This window comes from Lissotriton vulgaris, chromosome 5 (assembly GCF_964263255.1).
Source record: "Lissotriton vulgaris chromosome 5, aLisVul1.2, whole genome shotgun sequence".
Taxonomy (NCBI): domain Eukaryota; kingdom Metazoa; phylum Chordata; class Amphibia; order Caudata; family Salamandridae; genus Lissotriton; species Lissotriton vulgaris.
In genome coordinates, this window is record NC_141693.1 from 193,244,075 (window position 1) to 193,270,895 (window position 26,821).

The 26,821-nt window shown below is 47.9% G+C and overlaps 1 protein-coding gene across 2 annotated transcripts in view; it reads right to left on the minus strand.

Annotated features, from left to right (window-relative positions):
• The window catches only part of LOC147710455 (ficolin-1-like), an 844,448-nt gene extending 819,891 nt beyond the window's left edge, over positions 1-24,557 (minus strand). For both annotated transcript variants that reach the window (XM_086921142.1, XM_086921141.1), the window contains exon 1: positions 24,292-24,557. In XM_086921142.1, the coding sequence (XP_086777268.1) occupies positions 24,292-24,370 (79 nt within the window). In that variant the 5' untranslated portion in view covers positions 24,371-24,557. The remainder of the gene's footprint in view (positions 1-24,291) is intronic.
• Positions 24,558-26,821: the final 2,264 nt, after the last annotated feature.

Below are 26,821 nucleotides of genomic sequence, written 5' to 3' on the forward strand. Positions count from 1 at the left end.
GGTGGACAGGCCGTTGCAAGCGCTATGGGCAGTTATCCCTTCGCCTTCCCCACTCTTACGCACCAACACCGTGCTCCAGCAAGCCAGTTGCCAGCAGTGTGCTCCACTGTCTCAGGGGCCCCAGCAGGGGCACCTTTCACCCAAATTGGCCCTCTGCGGGTCTCCGCCAGCCTCAAGGTATCTCAGTTGCCTCCCCACCGGGGTCCGATTTGACCCCCGAATCCCCAGCATGGGCGAGCCTCACTCACCGCCTGTCTCCTCCATCACACGACCCAGGGCACGGCCCTGTCTCCTCCTCCGGGGCGCTCTTCCACCGCTGCAATGGACGTGCAGCATGACAGGGCGATGCACCCCACAGGCCACACCAGGATTCGGGCCCAGCACAACTGCGACGTGTAGCACTCCACCCCGCCGGCACCCGGCAGGGACCACGCGGGCTTGATGCGTTCCGTTGCCCTAAGGCAGGCCCCCAAGGCAGCGTCTCTTTCAATGCGGCACCGGCAGATCCACTCCTGCCCGGACCCTCCAAAATCAAGGTCCCTGCTGTGTAGGCCACACCGGAGCACCCAATGGGGATCCCCTCCGCATGGCACAGGCCGGAGCCACCAGTTCCGGAAGACCAAGACGGGCCAGCTGCTCTCTCTGCATCAACTGGGGACCCTCTCAGCCCACAGCTATTGTCCGGCTGTCCGGCGGAGCGCCACTCCCACAGGCGCAGGGGGACGCAAGATGTCGGCCCTCTCCCACCGCGGCCGCCTCTGGTGCTTCCCCACGGATCTCCCAGGTGGGCGCCTCTTCCGCGGCCAAGGGCAGGGGTGCAATGAGGTGCGGGGGGTCACTAACCACTCGGATCCCCCCGGAGGGTATAAGCTCCACATCCCTCTCACAGTCAGCGCCGGCAGGCTCACTCGGTCTAGGCAGCACCAAAATAGAGGCCTCGCCGGACCCTGCAGGACCAATCGTGTCGTCTCGCGGGGTCGCCGTCACCAGGGCCGCCACCCGGTCTTCACCGCCGTACAGAACAGCCCTACAAAAGACCCGGCTGACTAGGCCCCACCGGACCCTCCAGGACTTGCAGCGTCTACGGGTTTCCGCACCGTCACCAGGGCAGCCACCTGGATATAAACGCCACAGATCCCAGCCCAGTGGTTCAGCTGCCGATTCCACCTGCAGGGAGCCCCCTAGGATGCCCAGGGCCAGGATAGTAAGACAGGATATGTTCAGGCTGGCCGGAGCTCGCGCTCTAAACGACCGCCATGATCGCCGGCTAAGCCACGCCCCCCCCCCAAACCTAATAGTTTTGGTAACTTTGGTGGGTTCAATCAATCAATCAGAGTATTTGTAGAGCGCACTACATACCGTGAGGGTCTCAAGGCGTTGAAAGGGGGGAAGGGGGTGCTTCTACTGTTCGAAGAGCCAGGTTTTGAGGAGTCTTCTGAAAGTGAGAAGGTCTTGGGTCTGCTGGGTGTTCCAGGTCTTGGCAGCAAGGTAGGAGAAAAATCTGCCAAAGGAGATTTGTTTGTTGGATGCGGGCGACAGTGGCAAGGGCGAGGCTGGTGGAGCGGAGCTGCGGGTGGAGCTGGCGGGTGGGGGTGTAGAAGTTGAGTCATCTGTTCAGGTTGACTGGTCTGTCATTGTGGAGAGCTTTGTGTGCGTGGGTGAGGAGTTTGAAGGTGATCCTCTTGTCGACGGGGAGCCAGTGTAGGTCTCTCAGGTGGGGGGTGATGTGGCTGTGGCGGGGGACGTTGAGGGTCAGTTGGGCGGAGGCGTTTTGGATGCGTTGTAGTCGGCGCAGGCGTTTGGCTTAGATTCCTGCGCAGAGTGAGTTGCCGTAGTCCAGCCTGCTGCTGATGAGGCCCTGTGTCGCTGTTCTTCTAGTTTTGGTGGGTATCCACTTGTATATCCTGCGGAGCATGCGGAGGGTGTTGTAACAGGAGGAGGAGACGACGCTGACCTGTTTAGACATGGAGAGGTCAGTGTCGAGGACAAATCCTAGGTTGCGTGCGTGGTCGGTCAGTGTCGGTGGTGTACCCAGCGTGGTCGGCCACCAGGAGTCGTCCAACGCTGAGGGGGTGGGTCTGAGGTTGAGGACATCCATCTGGTCCGAGTTCAGCTTCAGACGGCTGCTCCTCATCCAGTCGGCGACGTCTTTCATTCCCTCATGGAGGTTAGTTTTGGCGATGTGAGGGTCTTTGGTGAGGGAAAGGATAAGCTGGGTGTCGTTGGCGTAGGAGATGACGTTTAGGTCGTGTTGGCCGACCACTTGTGCGAAGGGGGCCATGTAGACATTGAACAGCGTCGGGCTGAGGGATGAGCTTGACAGAGAGGAAGGACCTGGTCCAGTCGAGGGCCTTCTCTTGGAACCCGGCCTCTTGAAGGCGTGTCTTTAGAGTGCGGTGGCAGACTGTGTCGAAGGCGGCTGACAGGTCCAGGAGGATGAGGGCTGAGGTTTCGTTGTTGCCTAGTTGGCGCCTAATGTCGTCTGTGGCGGAGATGAGGGCTGTCTCTGTGCTGTGGTTTCATCTGAATCCGGACTGGGAGGGGTAAAGGATGTTGTTGTCTTCGAGGTGGCGGGCCAGTTGTATGTTGACAATTTTTTCGATGATCTTCACCGGGAACAGGAGTAGTGAGATGGGTCGGAAGTTTGAGGTACTTGGAGTTCGCCTTGGGCTTCTTAAGGAGGGAATCTCGCTGTCTCGAAGGAGGTGTTGATGACCTTTCGTAGTTGGGGTGCGATCACTGCGTCTGCTTTGTTGAATATGTGGTGTGGGCATGGGTCTGACGGGGATCCTGAGTAGATGGAGTTCATGACCTTGCGTGTCTCGTTGACGGTGACTTTAGCCCAGGAGGTTAGGCGGATGGTGTGGGTGATGTTCGCCGTAGGTGTGGGTTCTGGCGTAGTCGGGGTGGTCATGGGGTTGAAGCTGTCGTGGATGTCAGCGATCTTGCGTTGGAAGAAGGTGGCCAGCGAGTCGCACAGTTCTTGTGAGGGCGGGACGTCATTGGTGTTGGCTTTCGGGGTGGAGAGTTTCTTCACGATGCTAAAGAGCTCTTTGCTATTGTGTGCGTTGTTCTCCAGGCAGTTTGTGAAGGAGGATCTCTTGGCTAGTCTGATGAGGTGGTGATGTCTGTGGGTGGCGTCCTTGAGGGCTGCGTGGCTGTCAGGAGTGCGTTCGTGGAGCCAATCCTTCTCTAGTCTCCGGCATGCACGTTTGGAGGTCTGGAGCTCATCGGTGTACCAGGAGGCTTTCTTGCTGGTGTGACTGTTGGAGGATTTCTTGAATGGTGCAAGGGTGTTGCCGCAAAGGTTGATCCATGTTCTGAGGTTGCGGGTGGGGACGTCTGGTTCAGTGAGGTCGGTGGGTGGGTTCTGGGCGAGGGTGGTGGTCAGCTGGTGTTCAGTGACTTTGCTCCAGCAGCGGTGGGGCAGCAGTTGGGTGCGGTGGTGCGTGGTTGGTTTCTTGAAGGTGAAATGGATGCAGCGGTGGTCGGTCCAGTGGAGTTTGGTGGTGTGATGGTAGGGGACGTGGGTGCTTGTGGAAAAGATTGGGTCCAGTGTGTGTCCGGTGACGTGGGTGGGTACAGTGAAGAGTTGTCTAAGGCCCAGGTTGGAGAGTTTGTCGATCAGGGTGGTGGAGTTGGAATCGTTGTTCTCGAGGTGAAAGTTCAGGTCCCTGAGGAGTATGTAGTCCGTGGTAGCCAGTGCATTGGTGCTGGCGAGGTCGGCAATGGAGTCGCAGAACTGTGCCCGGGGTCCGGGCGGTCTGTAGATGAGTGTTCCTCTGAGGGTGGGGTTGGGGTCGGTGTGGATCCGGAAGTGCAGGTGTTTGGCGTTGTTGAGGGTGTCGTCCGCGTGGGTGGAGATTTTGAGGGTGTATTTTTGGACGATTGCTATTCCTCCTTCGTATCCATTTGCGCGATCCCTGCGGGTGACCTTGTAGCGGTCCGGGATGGCTATGGAGATGTCGGGCGCCGAGGAGCCGTTCCACCAGGTCTCAGTCAGGAAGGCGAAGTCTGTGCTGGAGGAGTCGAGCAGGTCCCAGAGCTCGACGGCGTGTTTGCGTGCTGAGCGAGTGTTGAGGAGTATGCAGCGAAGGTGGTTGGGTCTGGTCCTGGGGTGTTTGGAGGTTCTGTCACAGGTGAAGTTGCAGGTGTGGCAGGAGAAGGGTCCGTGGGTGCTTTTCGGGGTGGCCTGGAAGCAGCGTTGGTCACGGCTGGCGTTGAGGGCGTGGACGGTGCTGGCGTTGTAGCGGAGTGTGGTGGCGTGGCTGTTGCGGGGGCCAGGGGGTCTGGGAGAAAGGAGCAGCTGGGAGGTGGGAGTGGAGTGGCGAATGGGAAACAGAAGGAAAAGGGGGCAGGCCGCAGGGGAGCAGCGGCAGGGATACAGAAGGCAAAAAACTGGGGAACTGGGGAAGAGGCACAAGGAACAGACAATAGGGCAGAGTAATAAACAGTAAACCATAAAACAAAAGTGAAGAAACCACGGAGCCACTGGAGTGGCATAGACACTGACCGGCCGAGCTGCTTAGCACAGCCACAGCGGCGAACTCTAAAGGAGCAGGGGAGAAGGCACAGGCACCGCGGTGGAGCGGTGCAGTGTGGGGAGCCACCTGGCCTGCAGGCAGGGTCAGGGGTTGCTCCCCTTTGTCCATATCTTAGTAATCTTTCCTTTTTAGTGCCTCGATTACCCAGTGGAAAAGACAGAGCACTTTAGAAAACATACATACATACACTGAAGACAATTTATTTCGTCCTTTTAGATGAGCGGATTGTTAATGGCACACATTTGGGCCAAATCTTCATTGACAATGAGATTTTAGTGGGATAAGCCATTTCCAAATTCTTTTTATTGAATAAATCAGTTTTTACTTAAATTCCATGGTGAGAATTTGCCTACTAAATTCAGTTGCATCATGGTAGTTTTGTGAGTATGAACCTGTATATACAAAAGCAATGCTGCTTTCATTTTAGCTGCTGTTCTTATTAGCTGTGTGCAGAATTAGGGTAAATTGCTTTTGCATAATTTCGTGAAATTTCAGCAAAATATTTTGAAATTACACTTAAATATGCAAAATGCGAATTCATCATGTTGCACAGTATTTTAGCCAAATCACGTCCCCATGCCAATTTTTTTCTGAAGACACATCTCACACTAAGAAAGTGCAAAAAAGTAAAACCACCACAAGCAACTGCTGCTCCAGTGCGTTTTTACCACGAATTGCACATAATTATGGGAATTGCTGCTGCTACATTTGCGCGTGGGGGCTGCGCCTTTCCAAGTTTCCTGGCTTATTTATCACAAATGTCAATCCAGATGGCACATAAAGCCTTAATGTAATTTATTATGTACTATCTGGATCCACCTTTGAAATTATTAATAAATTGCAATACACATCGTATTGCAAAGTTAACTCAGTCGAGCCTAGCGCAGCATTCATGTGTTGCTGTAGAAAAACGACCTCTTGGAATCACTCTAGACTTTTCACGCACTCGTGTGTGTGTTTTTTTTAGCATTTTTTCTATCGGGCTTTGCGTGCAACTTTCTAAGAAGACAGCACGTAGTTGGTCAGAGGCGGGTGCATGTCCCACTTTTCCCAAGAAATGTATTCCCCAACTGCCTACGGCTTGCGGTTACGAGCAGAGGCGCCATCTGTTCGGGGTCATGTCACCATCTGTTTTTAATTAGCATGTTTGCGTTCACCGTGCTGCATTGCTCCCTCGCCCAGCTTCGTCTCTCGACCCACTCTTTTTAACCAACCCTCCCTTCACATGCCACATGCACACGCACAGCCCTGCCAATGCTCTATTTGCAATGAGAAACTGGTGCATTCGTTGTCATGCTAGGCCCATCGCTGTTGACTTGTAGAAGGAGGAAGGCAGCAGAATTGACAGTGGCAGCTGAGGCAGAGGTAGCAAGGCCTCTGCTTACACAAATGGCTCCTGATTTTCTCTACTGTGCTAGCTTTCTGATATGGTACTGGCATTATATAATGCAATCTTAACTTTAAAGTATGCACCCTAATAATCTTATGTTTAACCTCACAATCGCTGCACGTCTGCTCAGCCTTTTATCCTACTAGAGGCCGACGGACTAATTAACATTCATTTGGTTGGCAATAAACATCTGTTACTCTGCACCAAGATGCAGCATAATCCAGCCCCGCCTTCACTTGCACACTGGGATGACTCACTTTCGCCTTCTTTCAATTCGGCTCCTGATTTTCTATACTGTGATCGCTTTCTGATTTGGTACTGGCATTATATAATAGGAGCCAGTAGTGGCGGCATGCAGGCTGCCATCTGTTTTGGGTCAGGTTCCATTTCCAGACCTTGCCGCTTTCATCAGAAGGCGCGTCCCCTCCACCACACAGGCACTCTGCACTGTCCTCTTTCAGGAAAAAACAGAAGGTCATTTCAAACTGTGCTCATCCATCGGCCCCAGAAACTTTTCAAGAAAAGGGCAAAGCAAACAACTACCCTTGGCCCCTACCTTCTAAGAGGCACCATTTCTCAGTTTCTCTCGCTTTAATTGATTTTCCTATCACAACCTCTCGCCTTCTCTTTTCCTGCATCTACCCCTGACTGTCTCTCTCTAGCCAGTGTGATCCTGTGGATTTTTAGGCCTCAGGTAAGACACATTTCAACTAATTTGTGTGATAGCTTAGGTACAATATAATATTGTTTGGCATCATGTATGCTTCAATTAGTAGTAAATATGTAAAAACCATCAAAGTTATTCCGAATAGCGGGCCCCAGCTGTCTGAGTCTGACCCTGCCTGTCCCATCGCCACTCTGCCCTCTTCTGCTGGGGTCTGCGTGCTCTTGAGGTTCTATGCTCCCTTTTGATGGGAACATGTAGTAACATATGTAACATATAGTAGGTAGCGCCACCTCCCTATTTCCAACAGAAGCCCCAATACATCCATCTTTGCAAAAGGATAAATCCCTATTTATAATTCACTGTATCAAAGGGTACACTTTCATTGCTTTCTGTTCACGCCTTGCACCATGAGACTAGGCAGAACTGATAGTCAACAACCCCCAGCATTTGGTAGCAAAAGCAAAGGACTCCTAAGAAAAACTATGGGCCCCAGCACAGATGTTTTGTTTTTACAATAAATTCCCTGTGTAAAGCCTGTGGTAAGCTATGATTCAGGCAACAAAAAGAGAGCAAAGTTGAGCAGCTTTTCAAACAGTTACTGTACAGCACATTAATCTTGATTTACCCATGTGACCATTGATGCAAGCTACACAGCATGCCACCACCTCTCTGAGTGGCAAAATAATGGAAATGGTTTTATGAATCATGGGTGTTGTAGCTCCCCACTGACTGCCTCTATACATAGAGTGGGAAGGGCTCTAGTACTGGTGACTGGGGAGGTAGTGCAAAAGTACTGGCCATTCGGCTAGGCCTGTTCCCTGCAACAATATGGATCATTTGTGCTGCGGGTACTCTCTGCCCTCCAGCAATGCTGTAGTCATGGTCAGTCTGAGTAGAAGCGCTGAAGCAACTAAGCAGACAGTGGCCCCAATGGCCAGCACGGCGCTCAGCAAGAGCATGCAATAGGATTGGGTGAAGTGCAATAGGATTGGGTGGAGTCTCTCTGTGACCACAGAAGTGACATAAAAAGAAAAAATAGCAAACCCTCCTGATTGAAGCACATGGATGGCATCACTACAGGCAACATGCTACAAGTAACACCCAATTAAAAGGCATGAATTTAAAGAGTAAATGCTCTTGATGGCTTATTTGTAATGTGAATGACACATTTATCAAGCAATGGCCAAAGTGGGCTGCCCAAAAAACAACCAAAGACAGGCTTTCTGAGTAAAGTTCTACCTTCAAAAAAAGCTTGCCACAAATCTGCTTAGTGACATTCCCTGTAGGTGCAAGCAAAATTTCCTTGGAGAGCTAAAATAGGACACAAAAACTTACACAATCACCCCTCCTGTTACTTGAAGTAAGTTCCTCTCAGCGGGATTGCTAAGAGGTCTTCAGAGGCCACGCCCCTTTTCTCCACCAATCTGCAAACTCACCTCCAGGTGCACCTCTGGTTGGGAGATGAATACCACTTTACTAATGAGTGACCATGAGGGCCAAGAAGCCCTCCTGTAAGTCCTACACATATGTTCCAACATCTGTCCCACATGTCTTATCAAATACAGTAAATGGGCTGGAATCCGGGCACCACACATAAGCAGTTCAGGCAGTGTAAGGTGTCCAAAAGAACCCTGCAGCAGTCTTTTCTCCCAATTGTCTTCCTTGTCCAACCATGAACCGGATGTTAAAGGTGTCCCCGATACCATGTCTGTTTCAGCATGGGTAACCCTATCCATTTTGTTTTAGCAGCCCATAATAGATCCACTATTAGACTGTCCAGCTCAACAAAATACTTTTTGGTAAACGTGTACAATGTACCTTGCAGGTTGAACAGGCACAATTTCATCGAGTGCTACACTGACCAGCAGCGATAAAGCGAAGTCTCTCCAAAAATTGACTGATGCTCTCAAGCCCTCAAATACTCTGCCAATATATTTTTTTTTTAATTTCGGCAGGCGATCTTGATTCCCACCTAATGTATACCTTCCACATCCCATGGAAATCCTACTGCCAAAAGTACCTCCAGGCGCATCGCGGTCAGGACACCAACTGATAGTAAATGAGATTTGTGGGCACTCACAAAAAGACCGGACACCTCCCCAAAAGCCCCTAAAACACATCTGCATTCATTGATGCAATATGCATTGTCTCACCAGTCTGGAGCCCCAGGGTTTCAGAGTGTGGCACAACAGCACTACCAAGGGCTCCATGGCTAGTGCAAATAGTAGGGGTGACAAGGGACACCCGTTCCGGGTTCCACAGTGTATTTGGAACTGCAACAACACCATGTTGCCTGTCCTCAATCTTGCACCTGGTTCAGTGTACAACAGTTTAATCCATGTTATGATTTTGGGCCCAAATCCCACTTTCCTCAGTACGCACCGCAGGTATTCCCAGTCAACAGAATCAAACTCACTAAGGTGTGGTGCATGCAAAACATGGGCCAGTCTGTATGGTACATGGTATTTCTCTGTGGAATTAAACAGCACTGATCCTTGAGTATTAGTGAGGACAGATATGGGAGCAGCCATGTTTCCAGGACTCCACTTACTATTTTTACGTTCACATTTAGTAATTAAAGTGGTTTGAAGGAGGACGCCTCTACCAGGTCATTGCCAGGTTTTGGATTCAATACTATGTGGAGTGCTTCCTTAAATACCTCCAACAATCCATCAGTGATCACATCCCCTTATCCACCAGTTTGCCGGGTGGGCAGGGGTCCGCAACAGACTCCCTCCATTACATTATTTGAGGCCCCTGGAGGTGGCGGGCTATGGGGCTGTGGGGCCACATGGGCTCCCCACATTTTTCTGGTAATTGCCCCAGGGATGTCGCGGTTCCCAGGGCTGGAGTGGATTCCCCATTATTAAAACTGAATGTCCCAAGGAGGTGGTGGCTGTGGGGGGCCGCAAGGCCCACTGCATTTAGTTGTAATAAATCCCCAGGGAGTTGGCGGTCCCTGTGGCTAGTGGTGTCCGCATGGCCCCCGTTATAGGATGTCAAGCCCCGGAGAGGTGGTGGTCCCCGGAGCTGCGTGAGGATATGCGTGGTCCCCATAGTTATATGTAATACAGGCCCAGGGAGTTGGCTGTCTCCAGGGCTTTGGGGGGTTCAGTGCAGCACCCCCATTATTAAAAGTGAATTCCCCAGGGAATATGTGGTCCGCAGGGTAACTGGGGGTCCGTGCTGCTCCCCGCAATATTTAAGTTTCACGCCCTGGGGAGGAGCCGGCCCTGGGGCTGCAGGGGGGTTGTGTGGCCTCTGGCTTTCATTACAGATAAAGCCCCAAGGATATGGCAGTCCCCTGCCCTGTGGGGGAGATTATAAGGACCTCCCCATGTCAGTTTACTTTTTGTTTGTCCCAGGAAGGTGGCTGTCCAAGGGGCACAGGGGGGGAATTTGGCCCACCTACTGGCTTAATGAAAGAGACAGGCAGGAGCCCACCAGTCTTCCTTTTTTTTTTGTTTTACAGTGGATCCGCAGCAAAATAAATAAAAAAAATCTCAGAAATCCCAGCAGGGCCCTTTTGGGACCGTTCCACCCTATCTGGGTGATCAAGATAACCCTACCCTGGTTGCCAACACTTACTGGTTGCAAAGTTGCCAGAACCTCAAATTTTTGTAGGATTTGCGAGTCCACTGCAAGTACTCGCATCCCCAGATATCTATATTTTGTTAAGTGAAATTTGACACCAAATCACAAAAAGCATGCTTTCTGGAGTAACATCTAGCTTTCTGCCAAATTTGATGTATTCTGTTCAGCATTTTGGGTTGTAGTCGTGGTCAGAAAATGAAAAAAACTCCTAGACTTAACTTGGGGGAAAACATTTTGGGACCCTCTTTTTTCTAAGCCCCCGCTTGACAGATCACCCAGAACCTTTCAACACAGCAGCTGAACCAAAAAACTGAAGTTTTGTGAAAATTTCATCAAGATCTGTCAAAAGGAGCCTACAATGGTGGCTCCTCCGCTATGGCGGAGGAGCATCGGCTCACTGCTTTTGAGCAGTGTAAAGGAAAGGAAATATAAAACTATAACTTTTAGTTATTATCATTTTATATTGCCTTTGCGGGCAGGTATGTGGGCTGCTCTGTTCACGGAGCAGAGCAAGGGAGGAGTGCCCACTCCTACGTGTGCAATGACTGTTTGGTCGGCCCTCTCTGGCCACCCAAACCAGTTATGTGCACTTTCCACGTTCTCCATGCAGGCTACATTACAGCCTGCGTGGAGAACAAGCCACTTCCCCATTCCCTGGTTGAGCGTAAAACCAGGACGCTCAAAACCAACCACAACACTGCATTGAAGCATTGTGATTGGTCAGGTGAGCCTGGGTGCTTACCAATCACATGTTGTACTGCAGCGTTGTGATTGGTCAGGGGAACCTGGCTGTTCTTCCTGGTGTCCTGTCCCACGAAGAGAGCAGGGCAAGGAGCAGAAACCTGCTAGGAAGGTGTATAATTTTTGGGGTTTTTTTGTTTTACATTTCTCCACGCCTGCCCCGCCACCCGCAAATCATGCCGGTCACCACTGGGGAAAACAAAAAACACTTTTCCTATGGAAACGTTGGTCCTAACTATAACAATATATATATATACACCCCTTTTGATTTCAATCCTCAAGACATTGTACATCCACGGTCCTCCGACTTGGTGCCTGCCCCGCAGGTCGCAGAGTATCTGCATCAGAATTTGCGAGCAGAATGCCCACGTCCAGATATTCCAGACAAAATAGCTGAAACTCCGGACATTGATCCGAATATGTTAGCGTTCCTCCAAGTTCGCCAAGGACCATAAGAAGGGTATCAACCATGCCTGGCACGGCTGTCAAGACAAACTTATAACTGGCCCCCTGGCAAAAATTCAGGAGATGGCTCCAGTGGCTAAAGACATAGGTTCGCCCATAGACTCTGACATCCTTGCAGGCTGGACTCAGCACGCTGAAGTGGATCCCCTAGCTGAAGGCCTCCTCTTTGGGGACGGATTTGTAAAGGATGTATCCAATTACACTAATTACATAGATTCATTTTTGCTGTCCAATTTACATACAACATCATCATATTTAATGATCCTGATTTCAAACAACCCAAGCTCACACTGAATAAAGAAATGCCAGAAAAGGTGAAACTTAAGCCTAAACAGTGTTAACAATTTTAAATTTGACAAAATAATGAAGTTATACTATCAAAAAATGTGCTGCTAATGCTGCACAATTTTCCTTTTCTTGACGCATAATTTACTCAACCCTGCCGCATATTTTGTCCCTCCACTGCAGCATAATTCCAGTGGCCCTGCTTAAAATATTGAAACGTATCAGCCCTTCTCTGTCAGGCCGGCTGCAGGATGCTTCAGAGGGACATTGTGGCCGTGTCACTCTCAGATTATAAAGGGGTCACGCCCACATGCTAATCAGAGATAATGAGATATATGAATGCTTTTATGTCAGCTGTTACCATTAGACACTTTCCTTGTTAACGTCTGCTCAATCAGGAAGTAGCCGCGCATAATGGGGAAGACCCCGGGCAGGCCTCTAGGCTTGGAACGACTCAAGATGTGAATGGTTTGTTAATGCTGCACAGGTCTGCTTGATGCCCCAGTGTGGGTTTTCGACCATACATTTCAAAATGTGTTCTAAACCCTCTGTTTATACCTTATTTTGTCTGTACAACAAGCCTATTTCATTAACCTCAGTGTCTCATTGAATTAACTTTGATTGCTATCATGTGTGGCCTAACTGCCAGAGCTGCAGACTTTGAGACAGTGTCAGGCTGAGTCAGAAAACAGGACCGCATATCAAAATAAAAGAGGCCCCTATTAGCAAAAAGCTAATAGATAGCTAAAAAAGAGACCCACGTTTGCGAATTGGGGCAGATTTTGAACTTGCACAAACACGTTGCCTGTACAAGTTTGCAGACTGCATGGATTTGTGCTTGCTGCTGAAAATGCTTGTTTTAAAATTAGTGAAATAAGCAGTAAAAACAAGCCCAGCAGACCATAAACACAGGCCCACAAAAAGCCAACAAACTTGACCGCACACTGACCTGCCAACCTTGCTCATGTGGCACTGCATGATTGCCATGTAGGCAGGGCCACTGGAATTATACCGTTGTCTGGCTGCAGTGTTTTTTGTATAGTTATGGATGCCACATTTGCCACATAATCCATCATGTGCTGCATAATCTGCAGATTCTACCAAAAAAGAAATTGTTTCTAGCTCCAACGCTTCAAAAGTTAGTAAAATCGCAGCGACACGTGTTGCAGCACAGTGGAAGGTCCTTTGTAGTGGTTAACGTCTCACCTTTGTGTTGCTTATTGCAATATTTGGGTGTTAAACAGAGGTGCAACCTATGCCTAGACAATGTTAACGTGTAAAAATGACAAAATAAAAAAGTAACACTATAAGAAAATGTGCCCAATTACACTGTAAAATGTGCCTTTTCTTGCCACATAATTGAGTCAACACTGCTGCATACATTTTTCCTCTCCTGCCGCATATTTCCAGTGGTCATGCATATAGGCTAGGTGGACCCTGCTTTGGGACTAGAGAAACACGTTCGAGTCCTGGCGTCAACTCAACATCCCCAAATTTTGGCAAAATCACTTCATCTACCCATGCCCAAAAGATAAAAATAGGATCTGACTTTGCCCAATGTGATCTATTTATATTTTTCAGTGATCCAAAGGGTCTGAGTGTTTGAATCCTGACAAAGCTGACTCATCTTCCGAAGGTCAGTAAACTGAATGGCATTACATTTGGGAAATATCTGTCATTTACAGTGCTTAGAAAAGTCAGAAGCCTGGGATGAAGCGCTATATATTTAAAAATAATATAATATTATGTCCAGATGTACTCTTAGGACACATGTTTGTTAAGATCGGGAAAGGATTCTTCGCAGGTGCATTTATTATCACTAACACACTAAAAGACAGTAGCTGCTGGCTTTGTGTAAGCTTGTGAGTTTATGTCTGACAGGATGCCAGCCAACGTACCGTGTGCTGGGATCACAATCATGCCCGTATGATTGGCACCGTGTGTCAGCTTGGATTTAATAATTTGCCACCGTCACGGTTATCTTTGCTGGTGAAACAACCCCCAAACAAAATAACAGGATACTTTCTGGTCAAACTGTGCCCTCCAAACTGTTGTTGGAATTGCAATTAGTGCAGCTTTGTGTTATAGAATGCACACAGATGCATTTTGTGTAGTACCGAAATTCACAGGTGCTGTTTCAGAGCTCACACATTCATAATGAGGGAACAACCTGCTATTCATGGGGACTCAAAATAAGGACTCAGAGTTTATTTATTTAGTTGTAATGTTTGTCGTCTCAGAAGCAGACTAAGGCCCAGATGTAGGTAATAGCAAAATACCGAATGGTAAATACCGAATTTTACCGATTCGGTATTTACTATTCGGTAAATGCTATGTAGGTAAACAATTCGGTAAAAATACCGAATCAGTAAGATTCGGTAATTTCCGATTCGGTAATTACCGAATCAGGTTCAGGTTTTAATGTCTTTATTTCGATGATAAAATCATAAAAGACAATTTTGACAAAACATTCAAAAACAGTTTCAAAATCTCCACATTATACAAAATCTTATTAAAAGAATGATGTCAGTGTATTACCAAATATACAGTAGGCCTAAAATCCACAGTTAAAAAGTTATTAAACCATTGTTGAAAAGAAACAAGACATTAAATATGACTAATCAAAAAAAGTGGGTTTAACATATGCAAGAAAACACTAAGCACATTGCACTTTATGATCATGAGGCAGTTAAGATCCTTCTAGCTCTGATTGCCCATGCCCAACCTAAATACTTGGCCAAACATATCACGGTAAAATCAGAGGTGTTTGTTTTTAGAGCCCATATTGCGTCCGAGGATTTTTTACATGTCATGCGTTTGAAGATGGGTTTTAACCATTTTGTACGGGGTTCTCTGTATTGAGGACAGGCGAACAGAAAGTGGCCCTCAGTTTCCTTACAACCGGGGCAACGACTGCAAAGGTTAGAGGAGTTATTGCCCCAGGATGAGGTAAAGGAATTAAGGGGTAGTGAGCCCACCCGAAATTGGTGGTACAGTTTTTTGTCCAATGGCCTGGAAATAAGGTCCCAGTATGTCTCACGGGCTGGATCCAGTTTAAAGCTTAAAAAGCGCCCCGTCAGGTCTTCAGCACTAGAGGCGTGTGCCAGAGAAAGGCGAGTTGAGGCCCAAAATAGACCCTTAAATTCCTTTTTCGAGGGAAAGTTGTTCGTACCTGACGAGACCCACAGATGACTCAAGCCCATATCACACAGGCTCTTTTTCACCGAGCGAAGCCATGGGATTCGCTCCGAACCCCCCATAGCCTTCACCTCGGTTAGTTCCTTTGCAAAAAGTGCCAAATCCTCCGAAGTCCATAAGCGCCTCCAAGTGGACACTACTCTGTATCTTGCCATGTCCGTTATTGGAAGGCAACCCATGTCGTGGCAGAGTGGGATCTGTGGAGTTGATTGGGGCAGCCCCACCAGGTTACGAAGAAACCTACACTGGATTCTATACAGACTCGAGAGGTCCATGAAACCCCATAACTCTGCCCCATAAAGTGTCGCAGCATTAAATTTAACATCATAACTTTGTAGGGCGGGGACAACCCTTTTGGTGATGGATTTCTTTTGCTCACGCAAGAGACAGCCAGTCAGTTGGGCAAGTTTTAACTGTTGGGTCTCTATTTGTGGTTTCCAGGACAGTCGGCAATCCAGAGTGACCCCCAGGTACGTCATCGTGTCAACTTGTTCCAGGTTAGTCCTGTTTAGTTGTACACTACTACGTATGGGTTTTTTCCTGGAGAAAACCATAAACTTAGTTTTCCCCACATTTATCTGAAGGTCATTTTGGTTGCAATATTCCTCAAAGTGATTTAAAGCCAACTGTAAACCTCCCCTGGTCTTTGATAGAAGGAGGGTGTCGTCAGCAAAGATCAACATTGGGAATTTAGTCCCCGCCAGGGACGGAGCATCAGTGTTAGTGGACCCAAAATATTTCACTACCTGATCTATAAAGAGTAAGAAGAGGGAGGGGGCGAGAACGCACCCCTGGCGGACTCCTCGTGAAACCGTAAATGAGTCCGTAAATTGCCCTTTCTCTATTAGATAACTATGGGCCTCTCTACACTCTCTGTTATACCATTTTGCTCTTGGAGCATTCAAGTGCCCGATGTTAGACTTACATGGTTTTGAGAGAATAATTTTAAGTTCAGAGAAACATTTGTCATGTATGCCCATAATCTTATCTAATTCGCCCTGGCCCCTCTCAACAACAACAGTCCTCACGTTATTTAAAGCATTCATCACCACATTTTCAATGTTGGCCTGTATCATTACATCATTTGAAATGATTGACCATTTCAGTCTCCTCCGGTCATTTGATATGGTTACAACCCCTTGCCCCCTTGGATCTGGTTCAGCTAATCTTGTCATGTCAAACATTTTAAGCTTCAGGGACAGTGGGTTGTGGTCACTTTCCGGACGCATTACAATTTCCATATCAACAATTAGGCTCCAATATTCCATTTTTATGAAGATGTAGTCAATACGACTCTTCCTCACACCATTGTCAAAAGTGGGGTTGGCTCCAAGATCTGATTTAGTGCGACCATTCACGGCCCTTAATCCCCAAGTGAGGCAGAAAGCGGTCCAGTTCAGAGCAGCCTCCGTTGCTTTAACTGGTATTTTGTTGCAAAGTTTGGGGATTTTCCATGTCGCATCTTCTTCAAACCCCCAATTATCCTCCGGAAAATACAGAGGCTCCATTGTGCAGTTAATGTCACCTGCTATCATAATGAATGTGCCTTTGTTCCAGCCCGTTAATAGTGTGTCTAGGGCGCCTATCAGCTTGGGGCATCGTCCGCCAGGGAGGCCTCTAGAGTATATGTTGATAATAAGCATATCCTGACCCCCTGCTTTGCTCAACCTTATAGCCAACATATCGGGGTTATCTACATACAATTCGGAAACTGAAAAACACCAGGCCTGTTTTACCCATATGGTCAGACCCCCTGACGCCCGCCCTTTTGTACCTTTTATTGCTGGTTTGAAGAAGTTTGTAAATCCAACCATATAAAACGGAGCTGTAGCCCATGTTTCTTGCAGGAGCACAACCTCATGTTTGCCTATGAACTCCAACCAGTCCTCAGAGACCAAGCGGGTCTTGACTCCGGCAACATTCCAAGACACCATATGTGAAATTATTGAGTCTATTTCTGCAAGGTTGTTGCTGACAGTGGGGGGGGGAGTGGGGACTCGGTAAGCAGGCATTTGTTAATCTAATTTCTTCTGTATTAGAAATAGAGGCCTCTTCCCCAGCAAGCCCCTCCTGCATTCTAATTTTATTATGGAACAAGGATGGTTGCTCCTTTGCTGATTCCGAGGTAGGGGTAAATGGGATGTGCACTCCTTCCCCCTTCACTATAGCTGGATTTGGTGACTGGGTCGGTGCACATAGTCAGTCAACCCTTTCTAGGTCTGACAGTGCCTCGAAATGGTTAAAGAGAGGAGGGTAGTGTGGGGGGTAGTGTGTTGGGTAGTGTGTTATGGGCTCACGGGGCCTCCCCCCTTTGAATTTCCAATGATTGGAGCCCATTAGATTATTTGGGTACGTGTGGGGGTAGAAGTAACCAAGGTGTAAGGTCTGGACATCACCCAGACGGGCAAATCTAGCTTTCCTTTGGATTCTATCCACCACCCAGGGGTCTCTGAATGAAATTAAAATACAGTCCCCTTCCAGATCTTTTTCGCCCTTACCTACCCATTCCACTCTCCTTACATATAGGATTTCGGTGGGGGATGACGGGGGGAGTGGGCGATGTTTGTTTAGCCAGAATATGACCTTGTTCCGCAGATCCCCTTGTGATTCTTTGATACCCTCTCTTAGGGGGGCCACTCCGGTTAGGACGATGGTGTATTGTGACGCTTCAGGAGGTAAGTTAACTCTGGGAGGGTGTCGTATATTTCTATTATCTGACCTCTGGTTCCTGTCTGGATGGGGGGTTTTCCTCTCCCTACCCTTTATAGATGTCTGTGCTGGGGTGTTATTTAGTTGGTTTGATGCACCATTCACTAGATGTTTTTTCCCCTGCGCGTTGTTGGCTGCCAATGGGCGTTTATCCTTTGGTGTTTCTTTAGTAGGGGCTCTGCTGACTGTGGTCGATGTGGCAGCTGTTGTTTTTGCCCCTGTTAGTGGTTTCTTATTAATTTTGGTAGTGGTGGTAGTTGATGTCCCTGCGGGGATAGTTGTGATGGTCCCCCCTTTTTGGTTAGCACCCCCTGCGGAATTAGGGCCCCTTGTCTTAGTACTAGTAGTTGTTAAATTTTGCAAGAGGTCCATATTGATATTGGCCGCTGCTTCTAGGACATCTATTTTAGCGGACATTATCCTGGTACTTTCTAAGACCGGAAGCAATAAGGTTTTAAACATTGCTTCCATCTTTGCCAACAAGACATCGTCGCTACTGAAACATGTTGGGCAAGGGTTAGAAGACCCAGAGTGGGCCAATGATGGACAGTACACTATTGGGGGTTCTTGGATGGTTTGGGAATGGGAGGAACTATTGACATGATCTATTTTGGGTTGTTTTTGTACCTTTTCTCCCTGTGGGCTTGAAACGTATTTTCTTTTCCGTGAGACATGGTTAGTAATTACTGGTTGCAAAACGGGCGTACTGGGTAAGGTAGGAACATTTGATTGTGGGGTTCCAGACGGGCTACTCTCGTCGTCCTCAATGTTTTGGCTATCAGCTTCTAAGCTGGTCAGGCTATTATCGGATTTCAGTTCCATATTTTCTTTGGTCGTTGGTGTTGTGGCTCCCTCCCCATCTACATGGACTATCACTTCAGTCTCTGAAGTAGAAATACAGTTAAATGCTGCATTAGTTAAAGGGCTTTTAACACGGGCCAGGGCACCAATAGAGGATCGTTTCCCAGTGACTAAATCCAGGGACAATCTGTGCTCAACCAGTTCAATTTCTTTTTCTAATATTCCTGTGGCTCTGGTGATAAAGGCATCAAGAGGGCCTGAGACAACACCCTTTGAAGTTTGAATATGCACTAGACGCTGTTTACCAGATCTTAGAGCCATATTTAGGAGCTGGTGTTAGAGCCTCAAGATATTACTGAGTGTGGTATAAAGTATAACAAGATGTAAAATGAACCAGGCTTTAGGCCCAACCCAACCTCGTCCGACCCCGGACGGCCACAGACGGTCCCGCCCTTGTCCCGGGCTTCTCCCGGCGCCCTCCCGCGCGCTCCCGCGCAGCGGGAATATTACCTTTACTTTATAGAAGAGCTAAGGACCCCGAGGGGGCGGGGCCGGCAGGGAGAGGAGCCCAGCTGGTAACGGGCACGCGGGGACTCCTGGTCCGTGGAGTCCTCCGCTCTACCCTCGCAGCCCTGCCGGTCGGATGAAGCCCCTTGTTGTTTGACTGACAGACGGCCGCTGTGTTTCCACGAAGCGGGACCCGCGAAGCGGGTCCGGCGAGGAGGGGCGGCACACAGCGGTCAGGAGCAGTGGTAGCAAGTGAAGATGCCCAGCGTTGTCCAGAGGAATCCACCGAAGGTAGGCTCAGCTACCTTTTCAGCTTTACCGGCGTTTGGGGGCGGGGCCGGCAGGGAGAGGAGCCCAGCTGGTAAGGGGCGCACGGGTACTCCTGGTCCGTGGAGTCCTCCGCTCTACCCTCGCAGCCCTGCCGGTCGGATGAAGCCCCTTGTTGTTTGACTGACAGACGGCCACTGTGTTTCCGCGAAGCGGGACCCGCGAAGCGGGTCCGGCGAGGAGGGGCGGCACACAGCGGTCAGGAGCAGTGGTAGCAAGTGAAGATGCCCAGCGTTGTCCAGAGGAATCCACCGAAGGTAGGCTCAGCTACCTTTTCAGCTTTACCGGCGTTTGGGGGCGGGGCCGGCAGGGAGAGGAGCCCAGCTGGTAACGGGCGCGCGGGGACTCCTGGTCCGTGGAGTCCTCCGCTCTACCCTCGCAGCCCTGCCGGTCGGATGAAGCCCCTTGTTGTTTGACTGACAGACGGCCGCTGTGTTTCCGCGAAGCGGGACCCGCGAAGCGGGTCCGGCGAGGAGGGGCGGCACACAGCGGTCAGGAGCAGTGGTAGCAAGTGAAGATGCCCAGCATTGTCCAGAGGAATCCACCGAAGGTAGGCTCAGCTACCTTTTCAGCTTTACCGGCGTTTGGGGGCGGGGCCGGCTGGGAGAGGAGCCCAGCTGGTAACGGGCGCGCGGGGACTCCTGGTCCGTGGAGTCCTCCGCTCTACCCTCGCAGCCCTGCCGGTCGGATGAAGCCCCTTGTTGTTTGACTGACAGACGGCCGCTGTGTTTCCGCGAAGCGGGTCCGGCGAGGAGGGGCGTCACACAGCGGTCAGGAGCAGTGGTAGCAAGTGAAGATGCCCAGCGTTGTCCAGAGGTATTTGCCATTGATTCCTATGGGCCTTGAAGCCCCTAGGATTCCGTAGCAAATGCCGATTCGGTAATTATCGAATTGGTAAATTTACTGATTTTACAAGGGGGACAGGGTGTCACTTTGACACCCTGGTGCACCCCTGTTTCTGGCTTGTGTGCCATGTGACACACATACATTCCCTTAGGGCATGTCTGTGTGCCACATGGCACAGGTGTACATGCACAGATCTGCATGTACACCGGAATTCGTTATTTACCATGGAATAGTATTCCATGGTAAGTAACGATTCGGTAAGGGCCTGTGGCACTGATTACAGTGCCACATACATATGGATTTACAGAATCGGTATATTTACCGATTCGGGGCCATATGTAGGTAAATGGCATTTACCAAATCGTAAATACCGAATTTTACCGATTCGGTATTTACAATTCGGTAAATGCCATGTAGGTAAACATTCTGTAAATATTACCGAATCGGTAACATGCGGTAATTACCGAATCGATATTTACCGAATCGGTAATTGCCATTGATTCCTATGGGCCTTACCGAATCGGTGAATACCGATTCGGTAATTTTACCGTTTGTCAAGGGGGACAGGGTGTCACTTTGACACCCTGTTGCACCCCTGATTTTGGCTTGTGTGCAATGTGACACACATACATGCCCTTAGGGCATGTATGTGTGCCACATGGCACAGGTGTACATGCACAGATGTGCATGTACACAGAAATTCGTTATTTACTATGCCATTGTATTTCATGGTAAATAACGAATTTCTAAGGGCCTGTGGCACTGTTTCCAGTGCCACCTACATCCCAAATTTCCGATTCTGTACATTTACCGATTCGGTACTTTACCGATTCTGTAAAATTACCGATTCGGTAAATATACAGAATCAGTAATTTTCAGGCCCCCTACATCTGGAATTACGAATACCAGTCGGTAACGGCCGAAATCGGCCGTTACCGACCGGTATCTTGCCACCTACATATGGCCCTCGGTATTTTACCGATTCTGTAAATTTACCGAATCGGTTAATATACCGATTATGTAAATATGAGGCCCCCTACATGTCAAATCCCAAATACCGGTCGGTAACGGACGAAATCGGCCGTTACCGACTGGTATTTGGCGACCTACATCTGGCCCTAAGAGCCTCGTGTAGTAAATTCTTAGAGCAGGAATCAAAGTCAGACTCACCAGCAGTGTTTTTTCCTTTGCTCTCATATTGTGTGAGGTGAAGATAGTGTGTCTCTGGTACATGCAGTCGGAGTATGGTTTACCTCACTCCTTGTTGCTGATGTAAGTGTTTCTACATTCGCAGACGCGTCTTGGGCCATGAGGAGCTCTGGATGCAGAAGACGGTCAGTGCGGAGGCATGAGAGATGTCAACCCTGCTCTTACTGTTTTGCAAACCACTCTTCCGAAACAATATTTGCCTGGAAGAGTGAGTGGATCTAACCTTATATCTATGCATATCCATGATGGTTGCGCAACAGGTCTCGCATATACGCGAGTTTCAGCTACTGGCATTGTAAATAACAATGCATTTTATTTTTATTTTATTTTTGGAAACATAAATAAAATGCCAATAGCTTAAACTTGCGTAAATACGAGACCTATTGCATTGCAAATGCTTGTTTTACGTGCGAGGACCACAGGGCTTCATTGATGGTGTTGCTCCTTGCAACTTCCTGTCGTGCTTTGGTTTTGATATGTCTTCATAAATCGGCCTGGTTATGCTTGCTCATCATAGAGTAGATGTATAGCCAATCCTTTTCCCTCTGCTTGTTTGTCTCTTGCCAAATCAATTGTTTATGTTGTTTTCTTGCGGCTTGAAGTTCCAATAACAACACGGCATTGACTTGTTTGTGCCGGGTTATCTTACGTGCCCTCGTCAACTTTTGGATGCGCAGGGAGTTAGTCAGTATAAGTTGATTTTTGTTGGAGGATTTTAACAGATGACGCCCTCGACCTGTGCAGGAGTTTGTTGTTTCGTGGATGCCCCTAGTTATAGATCCCCAATGCTTTAGTAAGTATTCGCCACTTTCGGCCTGCATGGACTGTCCTGTATTGGCTTTCAATTAATGCTAGTTCCTGAAGGTTGACATGTCCCCATTTTATTCTGCGAATTAGATGTAGTGATTCATCGTTGCAAGAGGTGCCCAAAACCTTATGGCTTTTACATTTAGGTAAGTGAAGATTAAATGTTGTGCGAAGTGGGAGGTGATCACTGTCGTTTGTAAGCTGTACTTCGAAACTCAGAAGATCATTCATGAGTTTTTCAGAGGCAAACAAGTAGTCAATAGTGCTTATCCACCTAAAGGTTTTTATAGTCTGAGTTGGTACTTCAAAGTTATTAGCTGTGGACTGTGCAGATGTTAGCCCGTGTTTACTTAAGGTTTTGTCCAGTATTTGTAAAGCGCACAGCTACCTCCGGAGAGGTGTCTCGGCGCTGGGGGTCGTCAGGAAGATTAAGCAAGCTGTTGCCCAGAGTCACATGGTGCTACGCTGATCTGCCACCGGGGATCAAACCGTGAGCTCCAGGATCCAAAGGCAGTCGCCCCGCCGCTGAGCCACACCTCTTCCACAAACATAGCCATAGTATCCAGGTCCCTATATAAGTACACTACATAGGGATTTATAGCAACCCTGCTTGCAATCTGTAGAAAGGATCTAGAGGGACCCAAGACTCATGATGTTAAATAAAAGTGAGTGTCTATATGTATCTCTTGCAAGTCTCCGATACTGCGCATGCTCACGGGGAAGGCTTGCACTGTTCCTGCCCTTGTGGTACCTGTTCTGTGTGTGAGAGGGAAGAGTGCATTGTGGACACTTGAGTGGCAGGCATGCATCCATGTGCAGTTTTTCTTAGCACAACCCTGTCTGAAGATCAAGGGAGCTGGGAATAATCAGAGCAGGGAGTTGAACATAAGAGAGCAGTGCAGTGGGAGGAAATGTCTGAGATTAAAGAAAAAGTGAACCTCCTTTCTTCTGTGGCTTCCCTTCTCATCTTTCTCATTGTTGTTCATGTACGTGAGACGCTGGGACACTTGGTGCCCATGTGGCACTCTGATGCTCTGTGTGTGAGGGAAGTGTGCTCTGCTAATACCCAGGTCAAACCTGATTTGTGTGTGTGTGGCCGGCTAGTGTTCAGCAACATTCACTAACATTCAACACAGGTACAGAATGGGTAATGACGTTTCATGTGTCCAAAAAAACACTACTGGTGGGAAGCCCAGACCAGAAGTCAGGAGATTGTGAGGCTTGAAACAAAGGAATGGAAGAAGGAAGGATCCAAAGGCAGGTCTTTTTCTTCAATACACCCAGGACCATGAACAGCATAAGTATCAACATGTTCCAGCCCCTCCTGCACTTCAGAAGAAGCTGAAGAGACTCTTCAAGGAGCATCCTACAGGATAGGAACCCACCGCCCCCTGGCACCTCCGAAACGATCTTGAACCCCAACCCTGGGCTCGCAGCGCTGTTCAGGTGGATTATAGCGCCTCTTCAACTACATTTACACTATGCAAATAGCACTGAAAGAACAGTAAGAAGACAAGTGGCAGCAGGATATCCATCCTCGGTCAAAGAACATGTACAATGTATGCAATAACAAGCACCCATGTAATGCGAAGTTACAGGATCAGTGGCGGCGGCACCGCATCTGCCTCCTGGGACACACACAACCATGCGCAGGAATAGGTCGAGATTCAGTGTGAGGGAAATAGGCACCCCCTTCACCTACCCTCGCCCTACCTCGACTGTGTATCACTCAAGCTTGCTATCATCCTTCCAAGATACACAGTCCAAGAGAGATGGCCGCTAAGTGATACCTGTGATTATTGAGATGTCTCGGACTGGGGCGCTGAGGCTTTCCTCGCAACCCCATATGTAACGTCTAAAGATATAGCCATGGTCTATGAATTCAAATAAATGAGAGCAGTGGGGGATGACTGTATGCAACAGCGAATGAAGAAAAGAGGATGGAGGAATGAATGACCGTATGCAATTGAAAGATGAGCAATCATACATCCACAGGAACATCTCTAGGAACTCTCAAAAAGAGACACTGCTTAAATATGATCCAAGTTTCAATTGGATAGCTTAAAGTGTTGGGATTTTGTACAGTTTTAGCATCAATCAAATTTGGGACCAGAAACGCTGCTTCAAAGAAAAGATGCAAGACTCATTGTTTAAGGGGTGCAGAAAGGTTTGCTGACAGGTGTTGTGTGTGGTTTGCTCACCTGGGCAGGTGCCTTCTGCGCTGCACAGCGTCACAGCGCACAGGACAAAGAACCCTGTGGACTGCACAACCCCTCTCATGGCTGCTGAAAGTCTCGGAGATGGGTCAGTCCCTGTTCTTTTGAGCTCTGAGAGCCTAGTACTTGTTGAAAGTATTCTTCAGGTAACAGAAAAAGCCCTCCCCGGTCCTCCTTATATCGGTTTTAAACCCCTTTCTTCCCTCCCCGACTCTGTTGGCCACCACCTTCCTTTCAGCACCCTTCTACCTAATCTAATAGATGACTTATTTATGATATTAACTGAAGGGTCATCAAGTGTGGCAGCCCCATTAACGTTCCTGTGTTTCGCTCTAACTCGAGCGTGACTTTTTGAATTGTCTCCAAGCTCTCATTTGCAGTTGTTTGCTCAACTGTTGAAAGAGACCTTTTTGTTGGCCTTCGACCAAAGAATAACAACGAGCTAGCTCGTCTTTTAACAAGTAACCACCACATTTTTTACTATTCCAGTAATAGCGTTTTTTTTTTTTTGTTCAAGTCCAAATAAAATAGCCGCTCCCAAGACTCAGTGCATTGCATCTGATTACTGGTATTCACAATAACTTCACCTGGCGCCCTCTTGATTGCAGCTGTTTGAAGCCGCCCCCTAGGCTCATGGGCAGACTTTTTAAACAGCACTTAGCAACCTTGGGGAGGGCAAGCAGGATTAAATGAAGAAAAACATGTTATTTAGTTTTATGAAAAACCTTCAAAAATCTGGCGGCTCTTCAAAAACGACCAAGGTTCTGCTAACTTCATAGTTGTTGGAGTATTTCCAGGTGTAAACAAACAAACGATTTCAAAGAGCGATTTCTGGTAGCAAAAGAATGGTATTGAAAATAACCCCACTTTTTGGGTCTCACCGCCATCTGGACGTTTCCCGCCCAAAAAACATGAAAGGGAGGTCAGCAACACAATAGGCTCTGGTTTACAGCAGAACTATCCCACAGGGGCCTTAAATACTGAGCAACACAGCTACGTGAGCCCTCAGACTCCACTGCCCCTGATTATATATAGCATACAGGAATCGAGTAAGATGCTGAGGTTCACAGTGAGAGTCCTCAATGTGCTGGAATCTTCCCACTTAAAGCACAACACCTGTATTGCATGTCAACCCTCTTCCCTGTTATGCTAACTTTATCATAGGTGTTGCACCACAGAATTCAGTTTTTCAGATTTCACTTTTAGTTATGCTGCAAATTAAGAGACAGATTTAGAGTTTGGTGGAATGAGTAAAGGCCGTCAAGCTGGAGGAGGACTTTACATCCCCCACTCTGCCTATTATACACTCACCCAGTGAAAATTCAAATTTCACTGATGGCCATGGGATTCACTCTGTAGTATTGTATAAATTACAGTCACAGTGGTTAATACAGAGCCATTTAAAATTCTGGTGTGCGTTCTTGATTGCCGACGGATGGTTACACCAAAGTTTTATTAAGTGGATTTTTTTTAAATTTAAAATCGTCCCTTCAGTATTTTTTAGGTCTCGGCTCTAGATGGCATGAATGCACTGCCTCAAAGACAGACATGCTGTATCTACTTCCTGAGCTTACAGCCCACCTTTAGGATTGCCATTTGCTGCCACCGATCCTCACTCTATTTTGCATTCTCCCCATTTGTCAAGGGCATGCATACGTCATTGCCTCTTCTGATGTTTAGCCTTCCCCGAGAGCACCGACCAACTACTTTTAAACATATTCAGTAGCCATTTTCACACATTGCTTCAGGACGCAGTCATTTTCACGCATTCTTTCATGACTAATGTTTTACTTTTGAAAATGGTTAACCAGTCCGCCCACACGTTAGGAGAAGATCTCTGCTGGTACTGGCTTTTTCTGCAGAACATAGAATAAGTATTTTCACACACACATTTTCTTTATTTCGGCGTTCTGTTGCCATAAAAGATTAAAAGATTTGAACAACATCTTTTCATAATAAAACAACCCAATTCAATTTACATACAATAAAAATACAATAATAGTATATCATTTATAAAATTAGTAAATTAAAAGTCATAAAGAGTTTCCACATAAAAAAAATTACGACATTGCTGTCTAGTTCATCAGCTCAGCCTGTTTTTAAAATACATAAATAAAGGCACCCCATAGCGTTACAACTTCAAGCCCTTTTTCCTACGAACAAAATAAATGGAATAGAGATATCTGCTGGCACTGAATACAATAGTCTGTGATGTATCAGATTTAATTATGCTAAGTGCCATCTTACATGACCTAATTCCATATAGATTACACAAGGGTTTAATCCATTTTTTCTGGCCGGCATGTATGCCGGGCAGAAGAAAAGGATATGCATATCATCCTCCTTGTGATTGCCCTCGCACAAGGTACATAGATCTCCTATGGCTGGAATGTCATTAACATTTTTCCTAGACCAACGGGCAAGGGTTGAATTAGTCATGAGGTTGCCGTATCTAAATTTCATAAAAAGGGTTTTAGCAAGTGGGGGCTCAATTTCATCAAGGAAACTCTCAAAT